We start from the raw sequence: 26,806 nt of genomic DNA, 5'->3' as shown, positions 1-26,806 counted from the left end.
GGAACTGGATAACCGGCACCCCAAAAACACACTTCGCCGAGTTAATAATGAGGCCGTGCTGGTCCAACCTCGTAAACAGGGTCCGTAGATGAGCCAAGTGCTCCTCCTCGGAAGAGCTGGCGATGAGGATATCATCTAAGTAAACGAAAACAAAAGGCATGTCTCTCAACACTGAGTCCATCAGCCGCTGGAACGACTGGGCCGCGTTCTTAAGTCCAAAAGGCATTCTCAGGAACTCAAACAAACCGAAAGGCGTCACAACCGCCGTCTTCGGAACATCCTCAGGGCGAACGGGAACCTGGTGGTATCCCCGTACCAGGTCCACCTTGGAAAACACCTGTTTCCCCGCCAGGTGTCCAGAGAAGTCTTGAATGTGGGGGACGGGGTAGCGGTCGGGCGTGGTGGCGTCGTAGAGACGGCGGTAATCACCGCATGGGCGCCAACCGCCCTCCGACTTCGGGACCATGTGAAGCGGCGAAGCCCACGGGCTGTCCGAACGGCGGATGATCCCGAGGCGCTCCATGTTGGCGAACTCTGACTTAGCCGCTGCCAACCTCACCGGGTCGAGCCGCCTGGGTCTGGCGTAGATAGGAGGTCCCTCGGTGACGATGTGGTGTTCCACTCCGTGTCCCGTCACTGCGGCAGAAAAGGTGGGCCGAGTAAGGCTGGGGAACTCACTCAGCAGCTGTTGGTAACTGTCCCCCACAGAGAGTGCGCCGGAAAGGCCGTTGTACGTCCCCACATCTCGGACGCACTCCAGGGAGGAGAAAGTCAGTGCGTCCACCAGGCGCTCGTTCTTGACGTCCACGAGCAACCCGTGGGCACACAAAAAATCAGCACCGAGTAGGGGAAAAGAAACGTCCGCTGTAACGAAGTCCCATGTGAAACGTTGACCGTTGAAGCACAAGACCACAGTCCTTAAGCCATACGTCCGTATGGGGGCGTCGTTGGCAGATGTTAACGGCGGGCCGTGTGTTCCGCCAGCCGCGTCGTCCGCCGAAGCCGGAATCACGCTCCTCTGGGCGCCCGTGTCACAGAGGAATTTGCGCCCGGAGAGAGTGTCTCTGATGAAAAGCAGCCGGTTCGTTGGACCTGCACTCACGGCCACTACTGAGTGCAGGTCTTGTCGTTTCCCCCCGTGCCGTAGTTGCAAGGGGAACGGCATCTCTTAGCCTTTGCGCCGAAACGTGCGTGGAAGTAGCACAGGCCTGTGCCTGCACGGCTGTCAGTGGTGGCGCGGCTCCTACCGGCGGGCGCGCCGGCGCTCGGCGCCGCGTGGCTGCGCGTCGGGGCCAGAACCTCCGGGGCGAAGCGCTGGGTCGCCAAGAAGAATCAGTCCGCCTCTTCGGCCAGCGCGCGAGGCTCCGTGATAGTCGTGTTAGCAAGCGCCGTCTGGACGTGCGGCGGCAAGTGTCTCAAAAACAGTTCGATAAAAAGGAAATTCGGCTCCTCCGCGCCCAGTAGGTTCAGCATCATCTCCATGTGCTCAGAAGGCTTTCGGTCCCCCAAGCCCTGGATAGCCAGGAGACGTCGTGCTCGTTCCGAGCGTGACAGTTCAAAAAGCCGCAGGAGGTAAGCTTTCAGCCCAGCATATTTCTCTTGGGCGGGGGGAGCCGTAATGAAACTCACCGCTCTGGCCGCAGTGGAGCTCCCGAGCGCTGACACGACGTGGTAGTAGCGTGAGTCGTCGTCAGTAATCCCCCGGAGGGCAAACTGAGCCTCCGCCTGCGCGAACCATGTGGCTGCAGACGTCTCCCAAAACTCCGGCAGTCTCAGGATGGCGGGGTTAGCCATGCCGATATGTTCGAAAGTCAGTATAGTCTCTGAAACTTCAGCGGGACTGACGTCGGGGTCACCAATGTAGTGCCGAAGAACAGGAGTCTGAGGCGGAGTGTCAAAAGCAGGTGCTAACCTCTTTACTGACATCAGTTGACAGAATAATAACACTCAGTACATGTGGAACGTAACTTAACAACATGAAGAGTAACAACCTAAACAGTCCGTGTTCACACACAACCACCACTCCCAACGTTCCGTGGGTGAATTATGTAAACCCACTACAGATATAACATTGATTTCATTAACTGCTCATCAAAAAAAATATATCCTTTTCTAAGTTCAGTATGAGTTTATTTTTGAAACCCAATTTGCCATCTCTGTGTGCACTTCTCCAAAGATATAGCCACATCAAGAAGTGACAGACTGACGTCTTGGTATCATACCATGGGTTTCTGCTACAATATCTGGTGAAATCTGTGAAAAATTCAATGGAAAGGACATACTCACTTGTGGAATGTGATTCCTTGTGCCCTTGTGTTTGGGTTGCGTTGTATTGTGCAGCCCCAGGCCGCACAAGACTGTGGCATTTTGAGCTTTTTGGCAATCGGTGTGTGATAAACACGCTTATCGCTGGTTTGTTTACTCCCGCTTGCTCCCGTTCCAAGAAGGCAGCGCACTGACGCATCGCTCATTGGCCGGCAAGGCATCTAGTATATCTATGGTGGCACCATTTTTTTTCTGTGGCAGGGCTACATGGGTTAGATTTATTTTTCTTTAGCCAGTGTCTGACAACGCCACCTAGGGGAGTTTCACCCCCAGGAAATCTATTAATGGGGACCACCGCTCTAACACAGACAAAAAGGTCACACAGGATGACACCAGAGACTGACATGATTCCAGTGTAAAGTATTAAAAAATAGAATTTATTTGCAATACTAAAAATGTACAATTTTTAGTATTATCATAGACACAATCAAATGAGCAAGCTTCAGCTGATTTATTGTTAAGAGTTTTTATTAACAGAGAGTGTTGCTGTCAATTAAAATCTTATTGGCAATGCCAATAAATCCTCCAGTAGTAAGTGGCACAATATTGTACAATTCTCCAGGGCCTCAAGGCTTAGTTAAGTTTGCTACCAAATACAGATAGGCACAGAGCCGAGGGCTTACCAGGCAGAGATGACTAACTGAAAGGGGAGGGGAAGGGTCCTTATGATTCACACCACACGAAGAAACAAAATACACTTGATGGACATGTAACACACTAAGTTTCATTGTTCAGTATATGAAAGAACAGGTATTCTAAAATGTTCAATGTTTTATTTATGTTTACAAATTATGTGTGTTATTTTATTTCTACAGCGTAAATTTATTTGGTATGTGTTGTTAAACATGTTCTGTATGTAAATAGTTATGTTGCAGTTAATTTGGGAAGACTGGTGTAATTTTCGGAAATGGCCAGCAGGGGGATCGAGCAGTCCGGGGAGGAGTGAGAGAAGAAGAAGTGAGAAGAGAGCGGACGAGGAGGAAAGCGGACGAGGAAGAAAGCAGACGAAAAGTCAAGAGAAAAAGGCAAAGCCGACAGTGGTGAGCTTTGTAGTAAAAGTAACGGCTACATGGGGGAGAAGAACACTGTCCGACTGTCCACCCGACGTCAGCTCGTCTGTTTTTCCGTCCGTGTAGTATAAACTGTGTCGTCGGACTGACGCACGGAACGCAGTGGCTAGCTGTTAGCTTTACTAGCACAGCAAGGACTTCCTAGCTACACGTGTGAGCCGCCTTTTGTTATTCTCTTGGGCGACAAGAGGAGTCAAGTGCAGGACGGACATTGGCGAGGAGCTTTCTACCTACTGTCGTATGCTGAGAGGAGCGGAGGACCGGAGTCTACCCCTGGAATCAGGCCTGAACTTTGCTTTTATTTTTTTTTGCCGGCTTTAGTTTACTTTGGTACTCATAAAGGGCCCATATGTATATGTGAATGTGACATATTGGTTGATTTTCATTTTATTTCATTATTTTTCCAAAAAATCAGTTCTATATAAATGTTTGCTATTTTAATTATTTGAGTATTGTGTATTTACTCTTAGTGTGACAAAGGGATATGATATAACAGCTTGGTTATCAAGGACCCAGGGCCTTGCTCTTCTATAGTATAAAGAGAGCAAGCGCTACATAAAATGGAGGCACCGCTGGGATTTAGTTTCTAAAACTTTCTTTTTTGTTATTGTTGCTGTTAATCAAGATAGTCATAATTCCTTTAACTGAATAACTGTTTTGAAAAGTGTATGGTTATTACCCAGAGTAATTATGTTTGAACTGTGTTTAGTTAGTATGAGTGTGTGATTTGTGATATTTTGACACAGTTTTATTGTTGTTAAGGGAGGATTTGTGTAAGATGGAAAGCCACACTGTGCTAGTTAGTGAAATGAAGAACTGGTGCAGGGGTGAAGGTCTCCAAGAAGACCAAGCACTAATGGTGATTGTTCAAGAAACAACCGAAATAGCAGCTATTGAAGAAGCTTTAGAAGCTAAGTTTTGGGTTGTGTGCGTGTAAGAGGAAGGATGTTCAGTGCTAGGCTAGGGGGGTTGATGGTGCTGTGTGAGAGCAAAGAGAAAATTAAGGCTGACAATGTTCCACCTGAGGTGCATCCTGGGGAAGAGCAAGAAGCATGGCCCATAGTCATCATTAGTGAAAAGACAGTTACAGATGATGATTTTAGTGTTAAGTTAACCTCTTTATTGCAAGCTGAGGGAAAGACAGTAGAAGATGTGCAGGCTCTTTTTCCTGGTCAAAGCCCAGCTCCTTCATCCACCGAAGCTATTCTACGTGCTGTGGGCGATTTGCTAGACAAAGCAGCTAAACCAGCGGCTGAGAGTGGAAGCTATCGTCGTCTTCGCATCTTTTCTGGCACGTTACCAACCCCTGCCGGTGAAGAATCTTTTGATCATTGGTTGGAGCAAGCAAACTTGATGGTGGCCGAGAGTGATTGTCCTGAAAAAGAAAAAAGGAGAAGGATTATGGAAAGTGTTAAAGGCCCAGCAATGGAGATTCTTAAAGCAGTCAGATTATCTGATCCTGATGTCAGCCCACAGCATTGCATAGAAGCTCTTGAAAGTGCGTTTGGGACTGCTGAATCTGGAGATGATCTGTATTTCTCTTTTCGCCTTATGCAGCAACAATCAGGAGAAAAGCTGTCGGACTTCTTGAGGAGACTGGAACGTTCTTTGACCAAAGTCATCCAGAAAAGTGGATTGCCGGTTTCTCAAATTGATCGAGCCCGTGTGGAGCAGCTTCTCCGTGGTGCTGTGACATCTGATCTCATGTTAATCCGACTGAGACTAAGAGAGAGAAAAAACAATCCTCCAAATTTCTTGGAACTGCTAAGTGAGGTTCGCAGTGAAGAAGAATACGAAGCTTCTCGTGCCAAGTTGACTCCATCAGTTCATTCCATGCATGTAAAACAGGACGTCGATGGAAAACAAGCTGAGATTCAAACTTTAAAGGCTGATATTAAAGAAATAAAGTCAATGTTCGCAGCCATGGCGACAAAGTCTCAACCTACAGAAACAGAAAGAAATGTTGAAGCACCTGCAGAGACCTGGCACGCACCTGAGAAGAAGGCCGAATCAGAAGTTGCAGCACTGAAAAAACAAGTGAAAAGACTGCAACAAAAACTCAACAACAAAAGGACTCACATAGACACTCCAGCTGCTGTCATGGCAGTTGAGACATCGCGTCCGGATCAAAATACTTCCAGAAGGTTCCGCAATGACCCTGATGAGTACTTCTGTTACAAGTGTGGTGAACCTGGACATATTGCTGGACAATGCAGAAACCCTGAAAACCCAAGCAAAGTTATCCAGAAGCTAATTCAGTCTCTTAAAAAAGCCAAAGATGCCCACCAGCCCACTACAGGTGAGCAAGCAGCCAAAAATGTTGTCTGTAATGCCAAGAGAAGTGCCGTAGATTTACTGAGATCCAGAAATATCTCCCCAGGCTTAATAGGGCCCCCATCCATTGAGCCAGTGAGAGTTAATGGACATCCATGTGATGCTCTGTTAGACAGTGGGTCCCAGGTGACCATTATCTTTGAGCAGTGGTATAGCATGTACCTGCCAGATGTTCCTATCCAGCCAGTAGAGGGTTTGGATATTTGGATTTTAAGTGAGTCTGAGTGCACCTACCCTTACAGAGGTTATGTTGTTGTTGAGATGGAGTTTCCAAAGAAGGTGGTGGGTACTCCAGCAACCATTCTAGTTTTAACTCTGATCTGCCCAACCCCAAGAGGTCCAGATCAAACACCCATTATTGTTGGGACCAATGCTAAGGCAAGCCTCCCCCAATGTTTAGCCAAACTGTCTGAGGAGATATCTGGGGAAGACACAGCCACTACACTTAACCTACAGGGTGCTGTTACTGCTGAGAAGTCAGAATCCAGTGATCTGGATGTTGGGGAGGAAGATCAGGAGGTTGGACAGGTGAAGTGGTTAGGGCCTGGTTCCCTCTCGCTACCCCCAGGGGCTAGTCATCTTGTTGATGCTAGTGTTGAGTTCAGTCAGCCAGTAGACAAAGAAATCCTGATGCTAGATGTTTCCCCAACTGACCCCCTTCCAGCAGGTGTGCTGCTGCAGCCCATGGTTGTGCCGAGCTATGCAATGGACTCCAGCAAAGTAACCCTCCTGCTACAGAACGAGTCTTTGAAAGAGGTGCTCATTCCAGTTGGGACCATTCTAGGTCATCTGTTCCTGACAGACATCATAACAAACATCCCCAAAACAGACCAACCAACAGATAAGTTTGATCCAAGCCAGATTGACTTTGGTGACTCGCCAATACCAGAGAGCTGGAAAAACAGACTCAGAGACAAGTTAGCACAGAGATCCGATGTCTTCTCTCTCGATGAGTGGGATGTGGGATTAGCTAAGGATGTCGAGCACAGCATAAGGCTTGCAGATGATCGACCCTTCCAAGAACGATCTCGACGTCTTGCCCCAGCTGACATTGACGATGTCAGACGCCACCTCCAAGAGCTTCTAGCTGCTGGCATCATCAAGGAGTCGAGAAGCCCCTATGCATCACCAATTGTGATCGCTAGGAAAAAGAGTGGGAAAGTGCGTATGTGCATCGATTATTGCACCCTCAATCGACGCACCATTCCGGATCAATACACCACTCCTAGGATCGACGATGCTCTGGACTGCCTATCCGGAAGTCGCTGGTTCACCGTGTTAGATTTAAGGAGTGGTTACTATCAGATCCCGATGAAAGAACAAGACAAAGAGAAGACTGCTTTCATCTGCCCACTGGGGTTTTACCAATCCGAGAGAATGCCACAAGGCATCACAGGGGCTCCAGCAACCTTTCAACGGTTAATGGAAAAAGCCGTGGGTGACATGAACCTCCTCCAGGTGTTGGTCTACTTGGATGATCTGATTGTCTTTGGGAGGACATTGGAGGAACACGAGGAGAGACTATTGAAGGTCCTGGACAGACTGCGTGAAGTTGGACTCAAGGTTTCAATTGACAAATGTCAATTTTGTCAACCAAGTGTTAAATATGTCGGACACATAGTCTCAGCAGAAGGTGTAGCAACCGATCCTGCCAAGATCGAGGCCGTCACCACCTGGCCTCAGCCCACAGACCTGAAGTCCTTGAGGTCGTTTCTTGGATTCTGCGGTTACTACCGTAGATTCATAGCCAACTATTCCTCCATTGTCAGACCCCTCACAGATCTAACTAAAGGCTATGCTCCAACACAGCGTGGCAAGAAATCTGCTAAAGAACAGAAAACTTACCTCAAAGAGACTGAGCCATTTGGTGAGAGGTGGGACCAAGAGTGCACCGACGCGTTCCACAAAATCATCTACTGCCTCACCCATGCTCCAGTGCTGGCATTTGCTGATCCTAACAAGCCATATGTCCTGCATGTTGATGCCTGTCTGTCCGGGTTAGGCGCCGTCCTTTACCAGGAATATCCTGAGGGATTGAAGCCTGTAGCTTTCGCTAGTAGAAAGTTAACTGTGTCAGAGAAGAACTACCCCATTCACCAACTGGAGTTCCTGTCTCTGAAATGGGCAGTCGTGGATAAATTTCATGACTACTTATATGGAGCCAGATTCACTGTACGGACTGACAACAATCCACTCACGTATGTGCTTACCACAGCGAAACTCAATGCCACTGGACATCGCTGGCTAGCCTCTTTGTCCACATATGACTTTGACATTCTGTACAGACCAGGTCGACACAATGTTGATGTAGATCTGTTGTCAAGACAAGAGACAGATGAATGGGAGACCATACCTCTGGCAGGTGTTCAGTCTATCTGTAAGCATGCTGTGTTGCAGAACTCAACCACGACATCACCTACATATGTAGAACAGCTAGGAGCTACTCCTGAGAGTATCCCAGATATCTTTGCTTTTCCCACTCGCTTAGATGTGTGTTCTTTAGGTCAACTCACCCGCTCAGAACTTGTAGATGCTCAAGCCAATGATGCAGTGATAGGACCAGCAATCCAGGCATTGAGGCAGGGTCGTTGGTCTCAGGAAGTTGCAGCTAGCACAGAGTTAGCAGTAATTAAGAAAGAGATGGGGAAGCTAGCATTGAAGGATGAGTTGCTCCATCGTCTCAGCAAGAAGCAATCAGGCGAAGAGGTCGCACAGCTAGTTCTTCCTGAGGTGTTTAGGAGTACTGTGTTGAAATCCATGCATGACGATTTTGGGCACTTAGGTGTAGAACGAACTCTTGACCTAATCAGAGCCAGGGTCTATTGGCCCAAAATGGCAGTAGACATAGAACAGTACATAAAGAACTGTGGAGAGTGCATCACACGTAAAACTCCAGGTCAGAGAGCCTCTCCATTACACCAGATAGTGAGCAGTGGACCAATGGATTTGGTCTGTATAGACTTTCTTTCAGTAGAACCAGACTCAAAAGGCATAGCTAATGTGTGAGTGATCACAGATCATTTTACGCGTTATGCCCAAGCCTTTCCAGCTAGAAACCAAAAAGCTCCGACTGTAGCTAAGATTCTAGTGGAGAAGTTTTTCGTTCATTATGGTCTGCCAGCAAGAATCCACTCAGATCAAGGGAGGGATTTTGAAAGTCGTCTGATCCGAGAGATGCTGAAGATGATGGGAATACAGAAATCACGAACCACCCCGTATCACCCTCAAGGTGACCCGCAGCCAGAGCGGTTTAATCGAACCCTTCTCTCTATGCTAGGCACCCTCAGTCAAGAGAAGAGGAAGCAATGGAGCCAGCACATCCCATACTTGGTGCATGCTTACAATAGTACCAAGTGTGACGCAACCGGATTCTCACCGTATTTTCTGATGTTCGGCAGAGAAGCCAGGCTTCCAGTAGATCTTTGTTTCGGTACCTCGCCTGATGGAAGTGATGTGGGCCATCACCTTAGGTATGTGGCTAAACTGAGAGAAGATCTGTGAAAAGCCTTCCAACTTGCTTCTGCTGCAGCTGACAAGACACATCTGAGAAACAAAAAGTCCCATGATAAAAGAGTCGTTCCTCAGACACTGGAACCAGGTGACAGAGTGTTACTCAAAAACCTTGGCCTCAAAGGGAAGCACAAACTTCAGAGTCGTTGGAGCGCTGTCCCTTATGAAGTGGTGGAGAAACTACCAAATCTACCAGTGTACAGAATAAAACCGGAGAGTGGAAATGGTTGCTTAAAAACATTCCACAGAGATCATCTCCTGCCCATTGGACAGTTTGTGAGGATGCCAAAGGTGGAGGATGAGATCAAGTTGTTTCAAAAACCTAAGACAAGAGCAGACACACAGAAAAAACGAAGGAAAGTGTTGCAGCCTTCCATCCATGAACAGGAAGACACGGACTTGTCAAGCAATTCTTCAGTTGAATGTTGTGTTCAAAGACCTCACAGAACATACAAAACTTACCTGGATAGACTCCTACAGAAGAGAGCCAGAGGAGATGGTCCTGATTCTAATGATGAGGAGCCTGCACCTGTCACGGAGGAGTATGTAGATGAGGAAAGAGACAGTCAGGGAGAGGATGAGGATCAAGAACAGGGCTCAGATGCTGGGGAGGAAACGGGTCCTGAATCAGAGACAGCCAGTGAAGGAGAACCAGTTAGTGGTCCAGATGTAAGAGATATTCCAGAGCCACAAGTTAGGCCAAAAAGACGAGTGAAGCCGGTGGTTAGACTCACTTACGATGAGCCTAGTAAGGCTAGAGATCAACCTATTACTATAGTACATAAGGGTATTGTAATCAAAATAGGTAAATAGGTTTGTTTGACCACAGCTGATGCGTTCTTTAAAATGAAACACAGGGTTTAAAGTGAATGAGGGCATCCACATAGAAGGGGGAGGATGTAACACACTAAGTTTCATTGTTCAGTATATGAAAGAACAGGTATTCTAAAATGTTCAATGTTTTATTTATGTTTACAAATTATGTGTGTTATTTTATTTCTACAGCGTAAATTTATTTGGTAAGTGTTGTTAAACATGTTCTGTATGTAAATAGTTATGTTGCAGTTAATTTGGGAAGACTGGTGTAATTTTCGGAAATGGCCAGCAGGGGGATCGAGCAGTCCGGGGAGGAGTGAGAGAAGAAGAAGTGAGAAGAGAGCGGACGAGGAGGAAAGCGGACGAGGAAGAAAGCAGACGAAAAGTCAAGAGAAAAAGGCAAAGCCGACAGTGGTGAGCTTTGTAGTAAAAGTAACGGCTACATGGGGGAGAAGAACACTGTCCGACTGTCCACCCGACGTCGGCTCGTCCGTTTTTCCGTCCGTGTAGTATAAACTGTGTCGTCGGACTGACGCACGGAACGCAGTGGCTGGCTGTTAGCCTTACTAGCACAGCAAAGACTTCCTAGCTACACGTGTGAGCCGCCTTTTGTTATTCTCTTGGGCGACAAGAGGAGTCAAGTGCAGGAGGACGGACATTGGCGAGGAGCTTTCTACCTACTGTCGTATGCTGAGAGGAGCGGAGGACCGGAGTCTACCCCTGGAATCAGGCCTGAACTTTGCTTTTATTTTTTTTTTGCCGGCTTTAGTTTACTTTGGTACTCATAAAGGGCTCATATGTGAATGTGACATATTGGTTGATTTTCATTTTATTTCATTATTTTTCCAAAAAATCAGTTCTATATAAATGTTTGCTATTTTAATTATTTGAGTATTGTGTATTTACTCTTAGTGTGACAAAGGGATATGATATAACAGCTTGGTTATCAAGGACCCAGGGCCTTGCTCTTCTATAGTATAAAGAGAGCAAGCGCTACAGACACCCAAGTGCACTACTGTACAGAGAGTGAAGGGACCTCCACCACAGGGAATGAGTCAGCCACTGGCCACACTGGCCCAACAGCTCCTGTCCAGAGAGAGGATGTAAACAGTCACCGCAAAGGGACAAAAACATAAATATCTAAAAACTATGCTGGGCCCAGGAGGTCACCACCAAAGTTAATTATGCCCCTTACACACACACTCACCCAGTCAACCCAATAAAGAAAAACAAAATCTACAAAACCAAAAAAATAACTGATAACTAAACACAAGATTGCTAGAAAATGACAATGAATAATGAATAAAAACAAATGATCCCAAGATCAGTAAATAATAACTAAAAATACAAAAAAGAATAATGAAATATAAATAGGTTGGCTGATAAGAATCAGTCTGCCTGGTGCAGCTTCCAATCCTACACTCCCAAGTGTGCCAGGCAGCAGGCATGCACACACTCACACAAGGACTGAGTTTTAGAAAATAGCAATAAAATTGCAGACGAGCGGAGAGCTTGCCGCGGTGAACCCACAAACAGAACAGCAGTAGAGTAGCGGCTCGCTTCAGAGGTGGAGCTGCCCATCAGCGAAGGTGCAGCTTCCCAGGCAACAGGGGAGATAGCCACAGAAAAATGCACTCGATAACTGCAAACAGCAATCAGAAACCAGAGTCACATTTCGTGTGCAGCCCAACAAAAGCACATAAAAACGCCAGACAGCAGGTAGCCAGCCTACCTCAGGAATCCCACGCAACGCGTGGATCATTACGCACGGCACCAAGGCCACACACGCCTAACTCCCAACCTTCGACCAGGATATAGGCTGATTTTGCTTGAAAGCAAAAAGCGCATCAGACACGCCACTAAAATAGTTCAGAGATGCAGTGACCACGCCGGAACATACACACGTGGACAAAATTGTTGGTACCCCTCAGTTAAAGAAGGAAAAACCCACAATTCTCACTGAAATCACTTGAAACTCACAAAAGTAACAATAAATAAAAATTTATTGAAAATTAAATAATCAAAAACAGCCATTACTTTTGAATTGTTGATTAACATAATTATTTAAAAAAACAAACTAATGAAACAGGCCCTGGACAAAAATGATGGTACCTCTATAAAAGATTGAAAACTATTTGACCAGAGTGACATGATTAACTCAGGTGTGTCATTTAATTGACATCACAGGTGTTTCCAAACTCATAATCAGTCAGTCTGCCTATTTAAAGGGAGACAAGTAGTCACCCTGCTGTTTGGTGAAAAGGTGTGTACCACACTGAACATGGACAACAGAAAGCGAAGGAGAGAATTGTCCCAGGACATCCGAAAAAAAATTATAGACAAACATCTTAAAGGTAAAGGCTATAAGACCATCTCTAAACAGCTTGAAGTTCCTGTGACAACAGTGGCTCATATTATTCAGAAGTTCAAGACCCACGGGACAGTAGCCAACCTCCCTGGACGTGGCCGCAAGAGGAAAATTGATGACAAATTGAAGAGACGGATCGTTGGAATTGTATCCAAAGAGCCCAGAGCAACCTCCAAAGAAATTAAAGGTGAACTCCAAGGCCAAGGTACATCAGTGTCAGATCGCACCATTCGTCGTTGTTTGAGCCAAAGTGGACTTCATGGGAGACAACCAAGGAGGACACCACTGCTGAAAAAAACTCATAAAAAAGCGAGACTGGAATTTGCAAAAATGCATGTTGACAAGCCACAAAGCTTCTGGGAGAATGTCCTTTGGACAGATGAGACCAAACTGGAGCTTTTTGGTAAGGCACATCAACTCTATGTTCATAGACTCAAAAACCAAGCATACGAAGAAAAGAACACTGTCCCTACGGTGAAACATGGAGGAGGCTCAGTAATGTTTTGGGGCTGCTTTGCTGCATCTGGCACAGGGTGTCTTGAAAGTGTGCAAGGTACGATGAAATCTGAAGACTATCAAGGCATTCTGGAGAGAAATGTGCAGCCAGGTGTCAGAAAGCTTGGTCTCAGTCGCAGGTCATGGGTCTTCCAACAGGACAACGATCCAAAACACACAGCCAAAAACACCCAAGAATGGCTGAGAGAAAAGCGTTGGACTATTCTAAAGTGGCCTTCTATGAGCCCAGATCTGAATCCCATTGAACATATGTGGAAGGAGCTGAAACATGCCATTTGGAGAAGACACCCATCAAACCTGAGACAACTGGAGCTGTTTGCTCATGAGGAGTGGGCCAAAATACCTGTTGACAGCTGCAGAACGCTCATTGACAAATACAGAAATCGTTTAATTGCAGTGATTGCCTCAAAAGGTTGTGCAACAAAATATTAAGTTATGGGTACCATCATTTTTGTCCAGCCCTATTTCATTAGTTTGTTGTTTTTTAAATAATTATGTTAATCAACAATTCAAAAGTGATGGCTGATTTTGATTATTTAATTTTCAATACATTTTTATTTATTGTTACTTTTGTGAGTTTCAAGTGATTTCAGTGAGAATTGTGGGTTTTTCCTTCTTTAACTGAGGGGTACCAACAATTTTGTCCACGTGTGTACCTGACAAAAGTGAATGGGGAAAGCTCAACAGCCAGTGTCTCAAGACCGCCACGTGGATCTGACACAGCCACGCCAAAGTACGCAGTCGATGCAACACTCAGGCTCCAGGAAGAGGTAAGAGGATGCGCGTGGGAGACGCACAGCCCTCTCCCAGATATAACTCAACATGGCACCACCCAGTAAGTAAGGTGCAATAAAATAATTGCTCTCAGCTGAACGGCATTCAATGGACGGGGAGCAATAGAAAGAACTACACCACTATTCGCCTGATCCAATACACACAAACAGCATGAGTGGAGATGGACGAGGCCGTCTTACCACATTTCCATTTCACTATGATGGATTTGATGGTGCTCCTGGGGATCATCAAAGATCTGAATTTGTTTTTAGAACCCAAACCTGACTTGTACTTCTTAACAACTTTGTTGCTGACTTGTTTGGAGAGTTCCTTTGTCAGCCAACAGTTGAGAAGATTTAAAAATAGTGGAAACTACTCTGCCTCTGTCTGCAAGTAGCATTTCTGAATTCCTTAACATCTCATTTGTTTATTCTGTACAAACACCTAAATATAAATGTGCCAGACTATTTCTTGGTTGGGACTTCCCAAGGTCTGAACTGGTTGCCTGGCAACAGGTCCTGGAAATTGCATCAGTCTTCTCATTCAAACATTGCTATTGTGGGGATACGAAAATACTGATGTAAAATAGGCCATCCCTTCAAAATGTATTTAATTGGTAGTAATATTATGCTATTCATCTTCAGTTTCCTTTTTTTTAATTTCTTGTCTTTTCTCCTAATGTACATTATTTCTGAGCCACACAGTTAGATTTGCTTTAGATGTAATTCATACAGCCCGCCACAAGAGGGAGTTGCTCTCAAGGGAACCTCAGGCCGCTGCGGCGTAGAATAAGCCAGTGCTCTAGAGATATTAAGAGTTGCGACACTCATGGGCTGTGTCCGAAATCGCATACTAACGTACTACTCATACTAAGTGTGACGTCAAAATAAGTATGTAGTGCATTCACATTAGATAGTATGAAAAGACTGATGCGAGAAATACCCGGATGTATACTATATCCGGAAAATTTTTAAGTATGCGTGGTGACCACTAGTCATACTCAACTGCCCCATAATGCTTTGCGAGCTATCCACCGAAATGCAAGCCTCCGCGGGATCTGTGGCCGGACCGGGGCGATTTTTATTTTATTTTATGTGGTTAAGTAGTCATCCTAATCACCCCACAGATTTGAGAAATAGGCGTTTTCTGACCAATGTTTTAAATTTGTCAGATGCCTCACAACGTGCTACTGAATGCTAGCAGCTAGTTGCAGCAGCTCGCTTTGCATACAGAACAAGTAGCAGCTACCTCCAGTAGCCTGCAGCTACAACTGAAACGATTCGCATAATCTGGCTAATAACTGCATGAGGAGTGCCGGCTTGAAATTGCCACATTAATTATGCGACTGTTTGTTAGCGTAAAATCAACCTGAAGCCGGCATTCAGCCGAGATATTTGATAGCCGTACTTCCGGTTTTTGTCGTCGGAGGTTTGAAATGCATTATGGGAAACGTAGTAGTATACTACAGTGTGAACGGTCGGCATTCTAATCATACTTATAGTACGTAGTATACAGTATATACTCATTGAGAATGTAGTATGTAGTACGTTAGTATGCGATTTCGGACACAGCCATGCTCTCGCAGCGGGGCGGTCACGTGGTTCATGTAAGCCTGAATAGTTCTAAACAGGCAGCGCTGTCATTTCCTTCTATGGGACTGAGAGCGGCGATTTCACGGTAATAAAGGAATAAAATCACACCTCCAAGTACTTGTTTGATTATTAATTCATTGGAGTATGTATGTAAATGTCAGTTTTACATTTTGAGCCGTAAGTAGACATATTAAAGACACTTTTGGGGTTTTGGAGGGAATGTTTCACATTCGTGGTAGCATGGAAAATCGACTTTTACACAGAAATGTAAGATGATTGAAGATGTTAATTTTTGCCCAGCTGGATTTTTGTATTTCCAGACAATGTCTATATTTCTCTGATTCACTTACACGTAGTCTGGGAGTTATTGAAAAGCAGAGTAACAACAGTCCATTCAGCAGATAGTGTCCAGCCACTTCTGATGAGGCAGGAGTTGACTCACTATAACCATTTTAAGACATACACAAAATATATTCTAGAATAACAACTCATTATGCTTTGATGAATAAAATAGTATGTTTTATTGACAATGGGAGAAACAATGAGGGTCTTCGTGTCTTCAGTGAGGGCTCTCGGGATACTGGCGGATAGATAGATATGATAGATAATAATATCTATCATATCTATGATAGATATGATAGATATAACCCTTTATGCATTATAAAGGGTCTCATATAAAGGACGTAGTCTTGACAACTAAAAAGAGGTAGCGATGTAGCTAGGTAGCTTTCAAAGAAGAGCTAACAAGCACATGGCAATGCCTGAAAGTCGGTCATCTGCCAATATTCACAAATACAGATAAATGTACGGACCACAAAGGGCTTCTGATATAATATAAAGATGTTAAAATTAAAAAGAGGTAGCGACTCATCAACAATTAATCCGTCAATATATCCCTGGAGATAACTTCACAGCTAACAGCAGAGTCGCGCTAAAAAAAAAAAAGTAGCAGAAATTCGGTCGTCTACCAAGATAAAATATATATATAATTACGCTGCGCAAATACAAATAAAGCTCAGCATATGCATCATAAAGAGCCTCTGATAAAATATAGGCAGTTGACAATTCAAAAGAGGTAGGCATTTCATCAGCTTACCTCCACATATACTCAACGACCTGTAGTGCAAATGAACGGTGGCTATCACTGTCGAAGCGGTGCTTGGAACTAAACAAGCCTCCACAACCCGGAAGTAGACTGGAAGAAAGTGTACAACGGCATCCTCTGCTGCACCATGAAACAGCAGACAGACGGCCCAGATCCGCAGCACAGCATTTATCCAGCAGGACGAGCTCGCCCAGTCCCTCCAAAAAAACGCGGTGCGCCAGTCCACCAGGACCGGCCGGTTCCGTGAATCTCTCTGCCCTAAACACGGAGGTGAATTCCGTCACGTACGTGCATTACGTTCGAGCTGGGGACTGCTTTGATTAGTGGAACTCATAGGAGGCTGGCCAAAATTGCGGGAAAGTTGCGGTGATTGGACATAATTGCAAAATGCAACTTGTGCATGTTATGTTGGCTCTGTTCTGCATCACAATGGGGAGGGAAAAAAATGCCAACTGTGAGCTTTGACTGTGTTTACAATAAAATAGAATATTTTCTACCACAGAAATTATGACATTTTTGGGTCTTAAATTATATTTGTTGAGGTCTTAAAAAGCATTAAATTTGACTTTCAAAATGGTGCAAGAGCCCTGAATATGTGCAAGGTGTTGTGTAGAATAAGCAGGTTCTGCTGTGCCATGAAAAAGCAGACAGACGGCCCAGATCCGCAGCACAGCATTTATGTTTTGTGTTGTTGTTTACAGAAAATAAACCCATCAAAAGACACACTGACTTATGTCCTCAGTTAAGTGTGCAACACTATGAAGGGAATAAACACTGATTTTTTTCCATTAATACTTGAGCAGAACTATTGTCAGTAAATCATTTTGCACCTGATTCAGTATATCATTTCTTAAATCACTTAAGTACTATATATGGAACGGTAAGAAAGATAGTTTCAACTTTATTTGTAACTGCAGTCATTTCTGTCTAATCAGTATCATCACAAATACAAGCCTAAACCGTTCTATCCAATCCCACTATCACACTGACCTCATACATTTACACACGTGGACAAAATTGTTGGTACCCCTCAGTTAAAGAAGGAAAAACCCACAATTCTCACTGAAATCACTTGAAACTCACAAAAGTAACAATAAATAAAAATTTATTGAAAATTAAATAATCAAAATCAGCCATCACTTTTGAATTGTTGATTAACATAATTATTTAAAAAAACAAACTAATGAAATAGGGCTGGACAAAAATGATGGTACCCATAACTTGATATTTTGTTGCACAACCTTTTGAGGCAATCACTGCAATTAAACGATTTCTGTATTTGTCAATGAGCGTTCTGCAGCTGTCAACAGGTATTTTGGCCCACTCCTCATGAGCAAACAGCTCCAGTTGTCTCAGGTTTGATGGGTGTCTTCTCCAAATGGCATGTTTCAGCTCCTTCCACATATGTTCAATGGGATTCAGATCTGGGCTCATAGAAGGCCACTTTAGAATAGTCCAACGCTTTTCTCTCAGCCATTCTTGGGTGTTTTTGGCTGTGTGTTTTGGATCGTTGTCCTGTTGGAAGACCCATGACCTGCGACTGAGACCAAGCTTTCTGACACTAGGCAGCACATTTCTCTCCAGAATGCCTTGATAGTCTTCAGATTTCATCGTACCTTGCACACTTTCAAGACACCCTGTGCCAGATGCAGCAAAGCAGCCCCAAAACATTACTGAGCCTCCTCCATGTTTCACCGTAGGGACAGTGTTCTTTTCTTCATATGCTTGGTTTTTGAGTCTATGAACATAGAGTTGATGTGCCTTACCAAAAAGCTCCAGTTTGGTCTCATCTGTCCAAAGGACATTCTCCCAGAAGCTTTGTGGCTTGTCAACATGCATTTTTGCAAATTCCAGTCTCGCTTTTTTATGAGTTTTTTTCAGCAGTGGTGTCCTCCTTGGTCGTCTCCCATGAAGTCCACTTTGGCTCAAACAGCGACGAATGGTGCGATCTGACACTGATGTACCTTGGCCTTGGAGTTCACCTTTAATTTCTTTGGAGGTTGCTCTGGGCTCTTTGGATACAATTCCAACGATCCGTCTCTTCAATTTGTCATCAATTTTCCTCTTGCGGCCACGTCCAGGGAGGTTGGCTACTGTCCCGTGGGTCTTGAACTTCTGAATAATATGAGCCACTGTTGTCACAGGAACTTCAAGCTGTTTAGAGATGGTCTTATAGCCTTTACCTTTAAGATGTTTGTCTATAATTTTTTTTCGGATGTCCTGGGACAATTCTCTCCTTCGCTTTCTGTTGTCCATGTTCAGTGTGGTACACACCTTTTCACCAAACAGCAGGGTGACTACTTGTCTCCCTTTAAATAGGCAGACTGACTGATTATGAGTTTGGAAACACCTGTGATGTCAATTAAATGACACACCTGAGTTAATCATGTCACTCTGGTCAAATAGTTTTCAATCTTTTATAGAGGTACCATCATTTTTGTCCAGGCCTGTTTCATTAGTTTGTTTTTTTAAATAATTATGTTAATCAACAATTCAAAAGTAATGGCTGTTTTTGATTATTTAATATTCAATACATTTTTATTTATTGTTACTTTTGTGAGTTTCAAGTGATTTCAGTGAGAATTGTGGGTTTTTCCTTCTTTAACTGAGGGGTACCAACAATTTTGTCCACGTGTGTAAATATTGCTTTAAATCAATGCAGAATTATTAGTTGATTAATGTATAATACAAGCGTAACTGATTGGATGCTGGTGTTGTGTTATTGTTTTTGTTTTAAGATACCGACACTTAGCACTAGCCAAAGGTGTTACATACGTAATATAATGCAATATAAAATATTTGACGTGTGTATTATTTAGAAAAACGGTATCGACAATAGGCTAATGCTAAATATTAAAAGACTGGGATCAGATTAGATTGAAGAAAATAATAATAATTGAGGGGCTTTGGGACATTCCTTCCTACATTATTAAGCCACCTATACCACACCAGATGGCTAAATATGTGCAAGAAGATCCACATACTGTGAAAAAAAATCCTGCATAGGCCCTGTCACCAACAGAAGACATCCGACTGTCTCCTGTGACTACAGACCTGTAGCCCTCACTTCTCACATCATGAAGACACTTGAGAGACTGGTCCTTTCCCATTTAAGACCCAGGGTGAGGACATCCACAGACCCCCTACAGTTTGTATATCATCCCAGCATTGGTATGGATGATGCCCTCATCTACATGCCACACAAGGTCTATGGACATCTGGAAACTGTTGATACGACTATGAGGATCATGCTTTTTTGATTTTTCAAGTGGCCTCAACACTATCAAGCTGGCGTTGCTTGGCAAGAAGATGAGAATGTTGCAGATGAAGTCAGCACTGGTCTCTTGGGTCATGGACTATCTGACCTGAAGACCACAGTATGCTTGACTGCAGAACTGTGTCTCCAACAAAATCCTCAGCAGCACAGGGGCCATACAAGGAACTGTCCTGTCCCCTTTCCTCTTCACATTATATATGTGTGACTTCCGGTATAACTCAGACAGCTGCTTTCTTCAGAAATGTTTCAATGACTCTGCTGTCATCAGATGTATCAGAAGAGGACATGAGGAGGAGTGAAGGGACATCATCATGGACTTTATTGACTGGTGCGACCTCAACCACCATCTACTGAACACCTTTAAAACCAAGGAAGTGGTAATTGACTTCAGGAGGATGAAGTCCACACAGACCCCAGTCACCATTCTTGGCACAGAAGTGGAAGTTGTGTTCAGCTCTAGGTACCTGGGAGTGCAGCTAGACAACAAACTGGACTGGTCCAGACACATGGAGGAATTTTACAAGAAGAGCCAAAGCAGACTTTACTTCTCGTGAAGGTTAAGGTCTTTTAACACTAGCAGGCCTCTTCTGTGTACATTTTACCAGACTGTGGTGGTCAGTGCTTTATTCTTTGAGGTTTTGTGTTGAGGGGAGGGGGCTCACTCCAGGGACAGAAACCAGTTGAGCAGTGTTTCTCAACTACTACACAATCTGGAGGTGTTTTGGCAGAGCACCTTCAGCCACAAACTCATCAACCCTCAGTGCAGATCTGAACACAGCAGGAAGTCCTTCCTACTAGCTGCAATCAGGCTTTTCAATTCATGCTGATTCACATTAATATTTTAACGTATGCACATGTTTTAAGTTTTAGCATTTTTTCTAACTCATATCTATGTATATGATCTTACTGATGACTGTTAGCGTTGGTGTTCTGTTGGGGTTGTGGGTTCTCTTCGTGTTAACATGCTGCTGTAACAAAGTAATTTCCTGTAAAGAATCAGTAAAGTTCTATTCTATTCTATTCTATTCTTTTATAAATGACACACCAACTTTTCTGAAACCATTACATTTTAAGGTGAACACATGATGTTGAGGTTAAATTAAAGTTTAGGTTAAGGCTAGGATTGGGTTTTAAGTAAGGGTGTGTGTCGTGTAGTTTGTGACGCTACAGGCAGACCAAGTAGCAACCACCTATACTAAAAATTGAAGCCAGTGCCTCAACGTCACAAACTTCAGTTCTTCAAACGACCCCTTGTGGCTGCCTCCAAAAGTCCATCTTATTAGCAAAAATAAACATGTTTACTGCTAGTGACAGTTGCACTCGGAGTACATTCTTATAAAACTTGCCTGTTTAAATTGGATTAAGGCTTAAAGTTGTGCATCATTAAGGGGGAGACTGCTTTTAGTGACAGGTGGGTGCCGCCGTAGCCCCACCAGAGATCCACTTACACTTTACTTCTCATTGTTGAGCCTGGAGTTAATAGGAGTCAGGCACGGCCAAGATGAAGACAGTCAAATGCCCTATTCGCATGGGATTAGTCTCACCGGAGGGTCTCTGGTAATTTGTGAATTATCAACCCCTCCCCCCTCCATGTCTGTGTTTCTAGCAGTGCATTCACATGGGATAAGCAAAGTCTGTATTTTACTTGAATTTACTGACATTGTAACCCAGATATAATGTCAAATCTTTGCACTTTGCAACATCCACTGTTGTCACATCCATGTGCAAAATGCCTGCTACACGCAAAACAGCTGACACTGGTTGCGCGAAGAAACATTAAATTGCTGTGTGGGGAGAACAGCAATACCAGAGGCTAAATGATGACATGTTACATAATCACACCGTCTGGGAGGATATTCACAGGCAACTCCGGTGCCCATCGATAAAGGACTTTCAAGAGCGGGTGAATGCTGTCAATAATTTCCACCACTACCTCCATAATTAAACTGGGAAAGTGGTACAAAAAGGCGTGCAATTAAAAAAAACAACAACTACAATACACCTCAATGCACCAAACATGGTGCATTCGCTTGGGATTAAGATCACAGAAATCCTCCGCAATTTTTACAAAATCACCATTGGTCCTGAAGCAATACTAATCCTATGCGAATAGGGCTAAAGCCACCACATGTTGCCTGAGGACCAGACAGCCTTTATATTGTGTATTACAAATACACATAAAGTCAGTCTGGAACTGCTCCATTGAACCAAATCCAGCCCAGAGGCAGGACTACCGATCACAGCTTGAATTGGAGAGAGCCAATCAGCGTAACACATGTGTGATGCAATCACTAAGCGACCTAACAATTGCCTTTCCGCCATGATGTTTTGTAGTTTTAACAGCTTCCTTCGCCGTACAGGGGTCCTGAGGAAAATCTAAGCTCTCCCTTTCAACAGTGGAGGGCAGCATTACGCATTCTATCGTACAGCCTGCCGGAATTAAAAGAAGAAGAAGTAGTCCAAACAGTTATGGCGACCAGTCGAGGACAAAGGACAAAGGACAAATTCAGCCCGTGCAAAACAGAGGAACGCGCACGAGAGAAACCTCGCTCTGTTGCGGACGCCATTTTGTTTGTATGCGGGAGGTGCACAGGTGTTAGATGAGTATTCTCGGCCCTGAACATGACGCGTCGTTAACTCCCGCCTCTGGTGCTCTGATTGGTTCGGTCTGATCTGCTCGGAGCTTGAAAACTTGTCAAAATGTGTCAATGGAGGCGGGCTAGACCGTATTCCCGTATATCCCTTATAACGGGAATACAGTCTAGCTAAGCTAGGCTACACCACATGAGCTTCAAAACTGCTGTTTAGAAAACCTGTGCGTAACATCGTGGAGGGGTCCATCTCTAAATACAGCCAATGAGATGGACCATCCTCAGAGTCTGGCATTTTTGCTGTTACCATTTCATTTTAATTAGAACTGGATCTGACCATACATTAGTGACACACTAAAATATATACTACTGTACTCCAAAGGGACCATAATTTCCTAAATAAAAGCTGTGTTACATTGGAGAAGATTGTTAACTTATGTATTAGCTTCACTTTTCAGACCTGGAGGATATATCTGTAAAGTGCCCACTAATTAAATCCTTTTGGAACTGCTGCATGCACTGTGCATACCTGTTCAACCTAGTACTTCATCAGGAGATTGCACCTTAAACTCTGACTGGTTTGCTTATATGTTCATCACAACCTGTAGACCAAAATGAGCTCTCATCTGTCTTTGCAATCTTGCCAATTCTGTTGCAGAGGATTGTGGGCCAGAATTGTCATAAAAGCATGCTGGTTTGTAAACTTCTTAATGCAAATAGATGCAGTAAGACGTCCTGGTATTACTGGCAAACTGCCCTTAACATCAGAGACACTAAATCTTTTTCTGCCGTGTCATAAAGTAGTTTAGTATGGGTACTGGAACCATGCACCCCATGATTCAGCTGTGGTTCACCTCATGAGAACATTTTGGTTTAAAGTTTTTGGGTGTCTAGGTAAAGACAGGATTCAACAGAATTTGGGTTATGCACATTCAGTTTCTTTTGTAATTGTTGTTTTGTTAAAACTGATTTCAGAAATAGAGGAAAGTGGGAAATAAAAGTGATTGTGAAGACACTGACAGTTGCAAGTTTCATGAGAACTGGTAAAACATGTAAATACAGAATACACACTCCAAAGTAACAACTTTGCATTATACTCAATTGTTTTTTCTCAACATGTAAATAGACCAACTCATAATTTTGATCACACCCTTGACCTTGTTCTCACTTATGGCATAGAGACCCAACAGTTAACAGTATTTCCCCAGAACCCTCTTCTTTCTGACCATTTTATGATAACATTTCAATTTATAACAATAGATTGTATAGGAGTTAAGAATAAATATCATTACAGTAGATGCCTGTCTGACAATTTGGTAACTAAATTTGAGGAATTAATACCCTCTCTATTTAATTCAGCACCATTTACTGATAAAACAGAAGGCAAATATACGATGGCCGACAGGTGCAAACACGCTGCAAACAGCAAAAGCGCTGCAAACACAGAAATGATCCAAAACCAAAAACTCACAAACACATAAAACACATGCAAGAAAAAATGCTGCAAGAAAAATATGCTGCAATCACAGAAACGACGCAGAAGCAGACTTACAAAATCACAAAACAGATGCAAACAAAAAATGCTGCAAATATATAAAAACACACGCAAACCCCCGGAACAACCGCAAGAGAAAAACGCTGCAAATTCAATGCACAACGGAAGTGCACCAGGCCACTCCACAACGGAAGTGCACCAGACACGAAGAAGAAGAAGAAGAAGAAAAGGCGTGCAGTTTCTTTCCGTGTGAAAAGGTACGTTTTCCTTTATGTTATACTTGGCTAACTTGGCTGGGATCTTCTTCTTCTTCTTCTCCTTCTCTTCTTCTTCGTGTCTGGTGCACTTACGTTCTGGAGTGACCTGATGCACTTCCATTGTGGTTTGAATTTGCAGCGTTTTTCTCTTGCGGTTGTTCTGGGGGTTTGTGTGTGTTTTTATATATTTGCAGCATTTTTTGTTTGCATCTGTTTTGTGATTTTGTAAGTCTTTGCTTCTGCATCGTTTCTGTGATTGCAGCATGTTTCTCTTGCAGCATTTTTTTCTTGCATGTGTTTTATGTGTTTTTGAGTTTTTGGTTTTGGATCATTTCTGTGTTTGCAGCGCTTTTGCCGTTTGCAGCGCGTTTGCACCTGTCGGCCACCATACAAATATTATAATTTTACCCTCACAGAAGTGGATTATTTTGTTAATAAGGCTTCCGCCTCATTACGTACAACACCTGTAAAAAGGAAAGTTCTATCTCAGAGAGGGCCTGCTCTGTGGTAAGTCAGTCCCAGCTGCGGACTTTAAAGCAGGCATCCAGAAAGCTGGAAAGGAAGTGGTATTCCACTAATTTAGAGGAAGTTGATGCAGCTTGGAAAAGTAGCCAAGTAATTTATATATAAAAAAGCTCTTTGTAATGCCAGGACAGCATATTATTCATCTTTAATAGAGGAGAACAAAAACAACCCCAGGAGGTTTCTCCTCAGCACTGTAGCCAGGCTGACAAAGAGTCAGAGCTCTGTTGAACCTTGTATTCCTTTAGCACTGAGCAGTAATGACATCATGAGCTTCTTTACAGATAAAATTTGTTATGATTAGAGAAAAATATAATCTGGCCCTTCCTACAAATGTTGCTGATGCTTTAGAATTGGCTGTAAGACCTGATGAATATTTAGAATCTTTCACTCCTATACATCTCTGAACTAATTTCAGCAGTTTCTACATCCAAACCATCATGTCTTTTAGATCCTATCCCAACTAGACTGTTCAAGGAGGCTTTATCTTTAATTAATTCCTCAGTGTTAGATCTGATTAATCTCTCTCTAGTAACAGGCTATGTACCACAGGCTTTTAAGGTTTCTGTAATCAAACCTTTACTTAAAAAGCCCACTCCAGATCCACATGTTTTAGGTAGACCAATATCCAACCTCCCATTTTTCTCTAAAATTCTGGAAAGAACAGTTGCAAAGCAATTATGTGAACATTTACAAAGTAATAGCTTGTTTGAAGAGTTTTAGTCAGGCTTCAGGATGCATCATTGCACAGAAACAGCTCTGGTAAAAGTAACTAATGACCTTCTCATAGCATCAGATAATGGTTTGGTCTCTGTACTTGTTTTGTTGGACCTTAGTGTAGCATTTGATACAATCGACCACAAACTTCTATTACAGGGACTAGAACATTGTATTGGCATTAAAGGGACAGCACTGGACTGGTTTAAAACCTACTTATCAGACAGGTTCCAGTTTGACTCTTCTGAGCATACTAAGGTTAATCATGGAGTCCCTCAGGGTTCTGTCTTAGAACCAATACTGTTCACATTGTACATGCTTCCTTTAGGCAATATTATTAGAAAGCACTGTATTAATTTCCACTGTTACGCTGATGACACTCAGTTGTATTTATCTATGAAGCCAGATGAAACTAATCAGCTAGCTAGAATGCAAGACTGTCTTAAGGATATAAAGACCTGGATGACCTGTAATTTCTTACTACTAAATTCAGACAAGACTGTAGTCATTGTATTTGGCCCCAAACATCTGAGAAACTCGCTTTCAAAGCATATACACACGTGGACAAAATTGTTGGTACCCCTCAGTTAAAGAAGGAAAAACCCACAATTCTCACTGAAATCACTTGAAACTCACAAAAGTAACAATAAATAAAAATTTATTGAAAATTAAATAATCAAAAACAGCCATTACTTTTGAATTGTTGATTAACATAATTATTTAAAAAAACAAACTAATGAAACAGGCCTGGACAAAAATGATGGTACCTCTATAAAAGATTGAAAACTATTTGACCAGAGTGACATGATTAACTCAGGTGTGTCATTTAATTGACATCACAGGTGTTTCCAAACTCATAATCAGTCAGTCTGCCTATTTAAAGGGAGACAAGTAGTCACCCTGCTGTTTGGTGAAAAGGTGTGTACCACACTGAACATGGACAACAGAAAGCGAAGGAGAGAATTGTCCCAGGACATCCGAAAAAAAATGATAGACAAACATCTTAAAGGTAAAGGCTATAAGACCATCTCTAAACAGCTTGAAGTTCCTGTGACAACAGTGGCTCATATTATTCAGAAGTTCAAGACCCACGGGACAGTAGCCAACCTCCCTGGACGTGGCCGCAAGAGGAAAATTGATGACAAATTGAAGAGACGGATCGTTGGAATTGTATCCAAAGAGCCCAGAGCAACCTCCAAAGAAATTAAAGGTGAACTCCAAGGCCAAGGTACATCAGTGTCAGATCGCACCATTCGTCGTTGTTTGAGCCAAAGTGGACTTCATGGGAGACGACCAAGGAGGACACCACTGCTGAAAAAAACTCATAAAAAAGCGAGACTGGAATTTGCAAAAATGCATGTTGACAAGCCACAAAGCTTCTGGGAGAATGTCCTTTGGACAGATGAGACCAAACTGGAGCTTTTTGGTAAGGCACATCAACTCTATGTTCATAGACTCAAAAACCAAGCATACGAAGAAAAGAACACTGTCCCTACGGTGAAACATGGAGGAGGCTCAGTAATGTTTTGGGGCTGCT

At 43.5% G+C, this 26,806-nt stretch overlaps 1 protein-coding gene across 1 annotated transcript; it reads left to right on the top strand.

Annotated features, from left to right (window-relative positions):
• The first annotated feature begins 3,577 nt into the window (after positions 1-3,577).
• On the top strand, positions 3,578-10,860 carry LOC127534723 (uncharacterized). The gene has a single exon (XM_051950650.1). It carries the CDS (start codon positions 4,341-4,343, stop codon positions 8,733-8,735), a length of 4,395 nt encoding a protein of 1,464 aa, XP_051806610.1. The 5' UTR covers positions 3,578-4,340; the 3' UTR covers positions 8,736-10,860.
• The last annotated feature ends 15,946 nt before the right edge of the window (positions 10,861-26,806 follow it).

Source organism: Acanthochromis polyacanthus, chromosome 7 (assembly GCF_021347895.1).
Source record: "Acanthochromis polyacanthus isolate Apoly-LR-REF ecotype Palm Island chromosome 7, KAUST_Apoly_ChrSc, whole genome shotgun sequence".
In the NCBI taxonomy this organism is placed as follows: domain Eukaryota; kingdom Metazoa; phylum Chordata; class Actinopteri; family Pomacentridae; genus Acanthochromis; species Acanthochromis polyacanthus.
This window is presented reverse-complemented; position numbering and strand designations above follow the sequence as displayed.

Coding starts and splice junctions, on each gene's coding strand:
- LOC127534723 (XM_051950650.1), top strand. CDS start 4,341: ATGTTCAGTGCTAGGCTAGGGGGGTTGATGGTGCTGTGTGAGAGCAAA.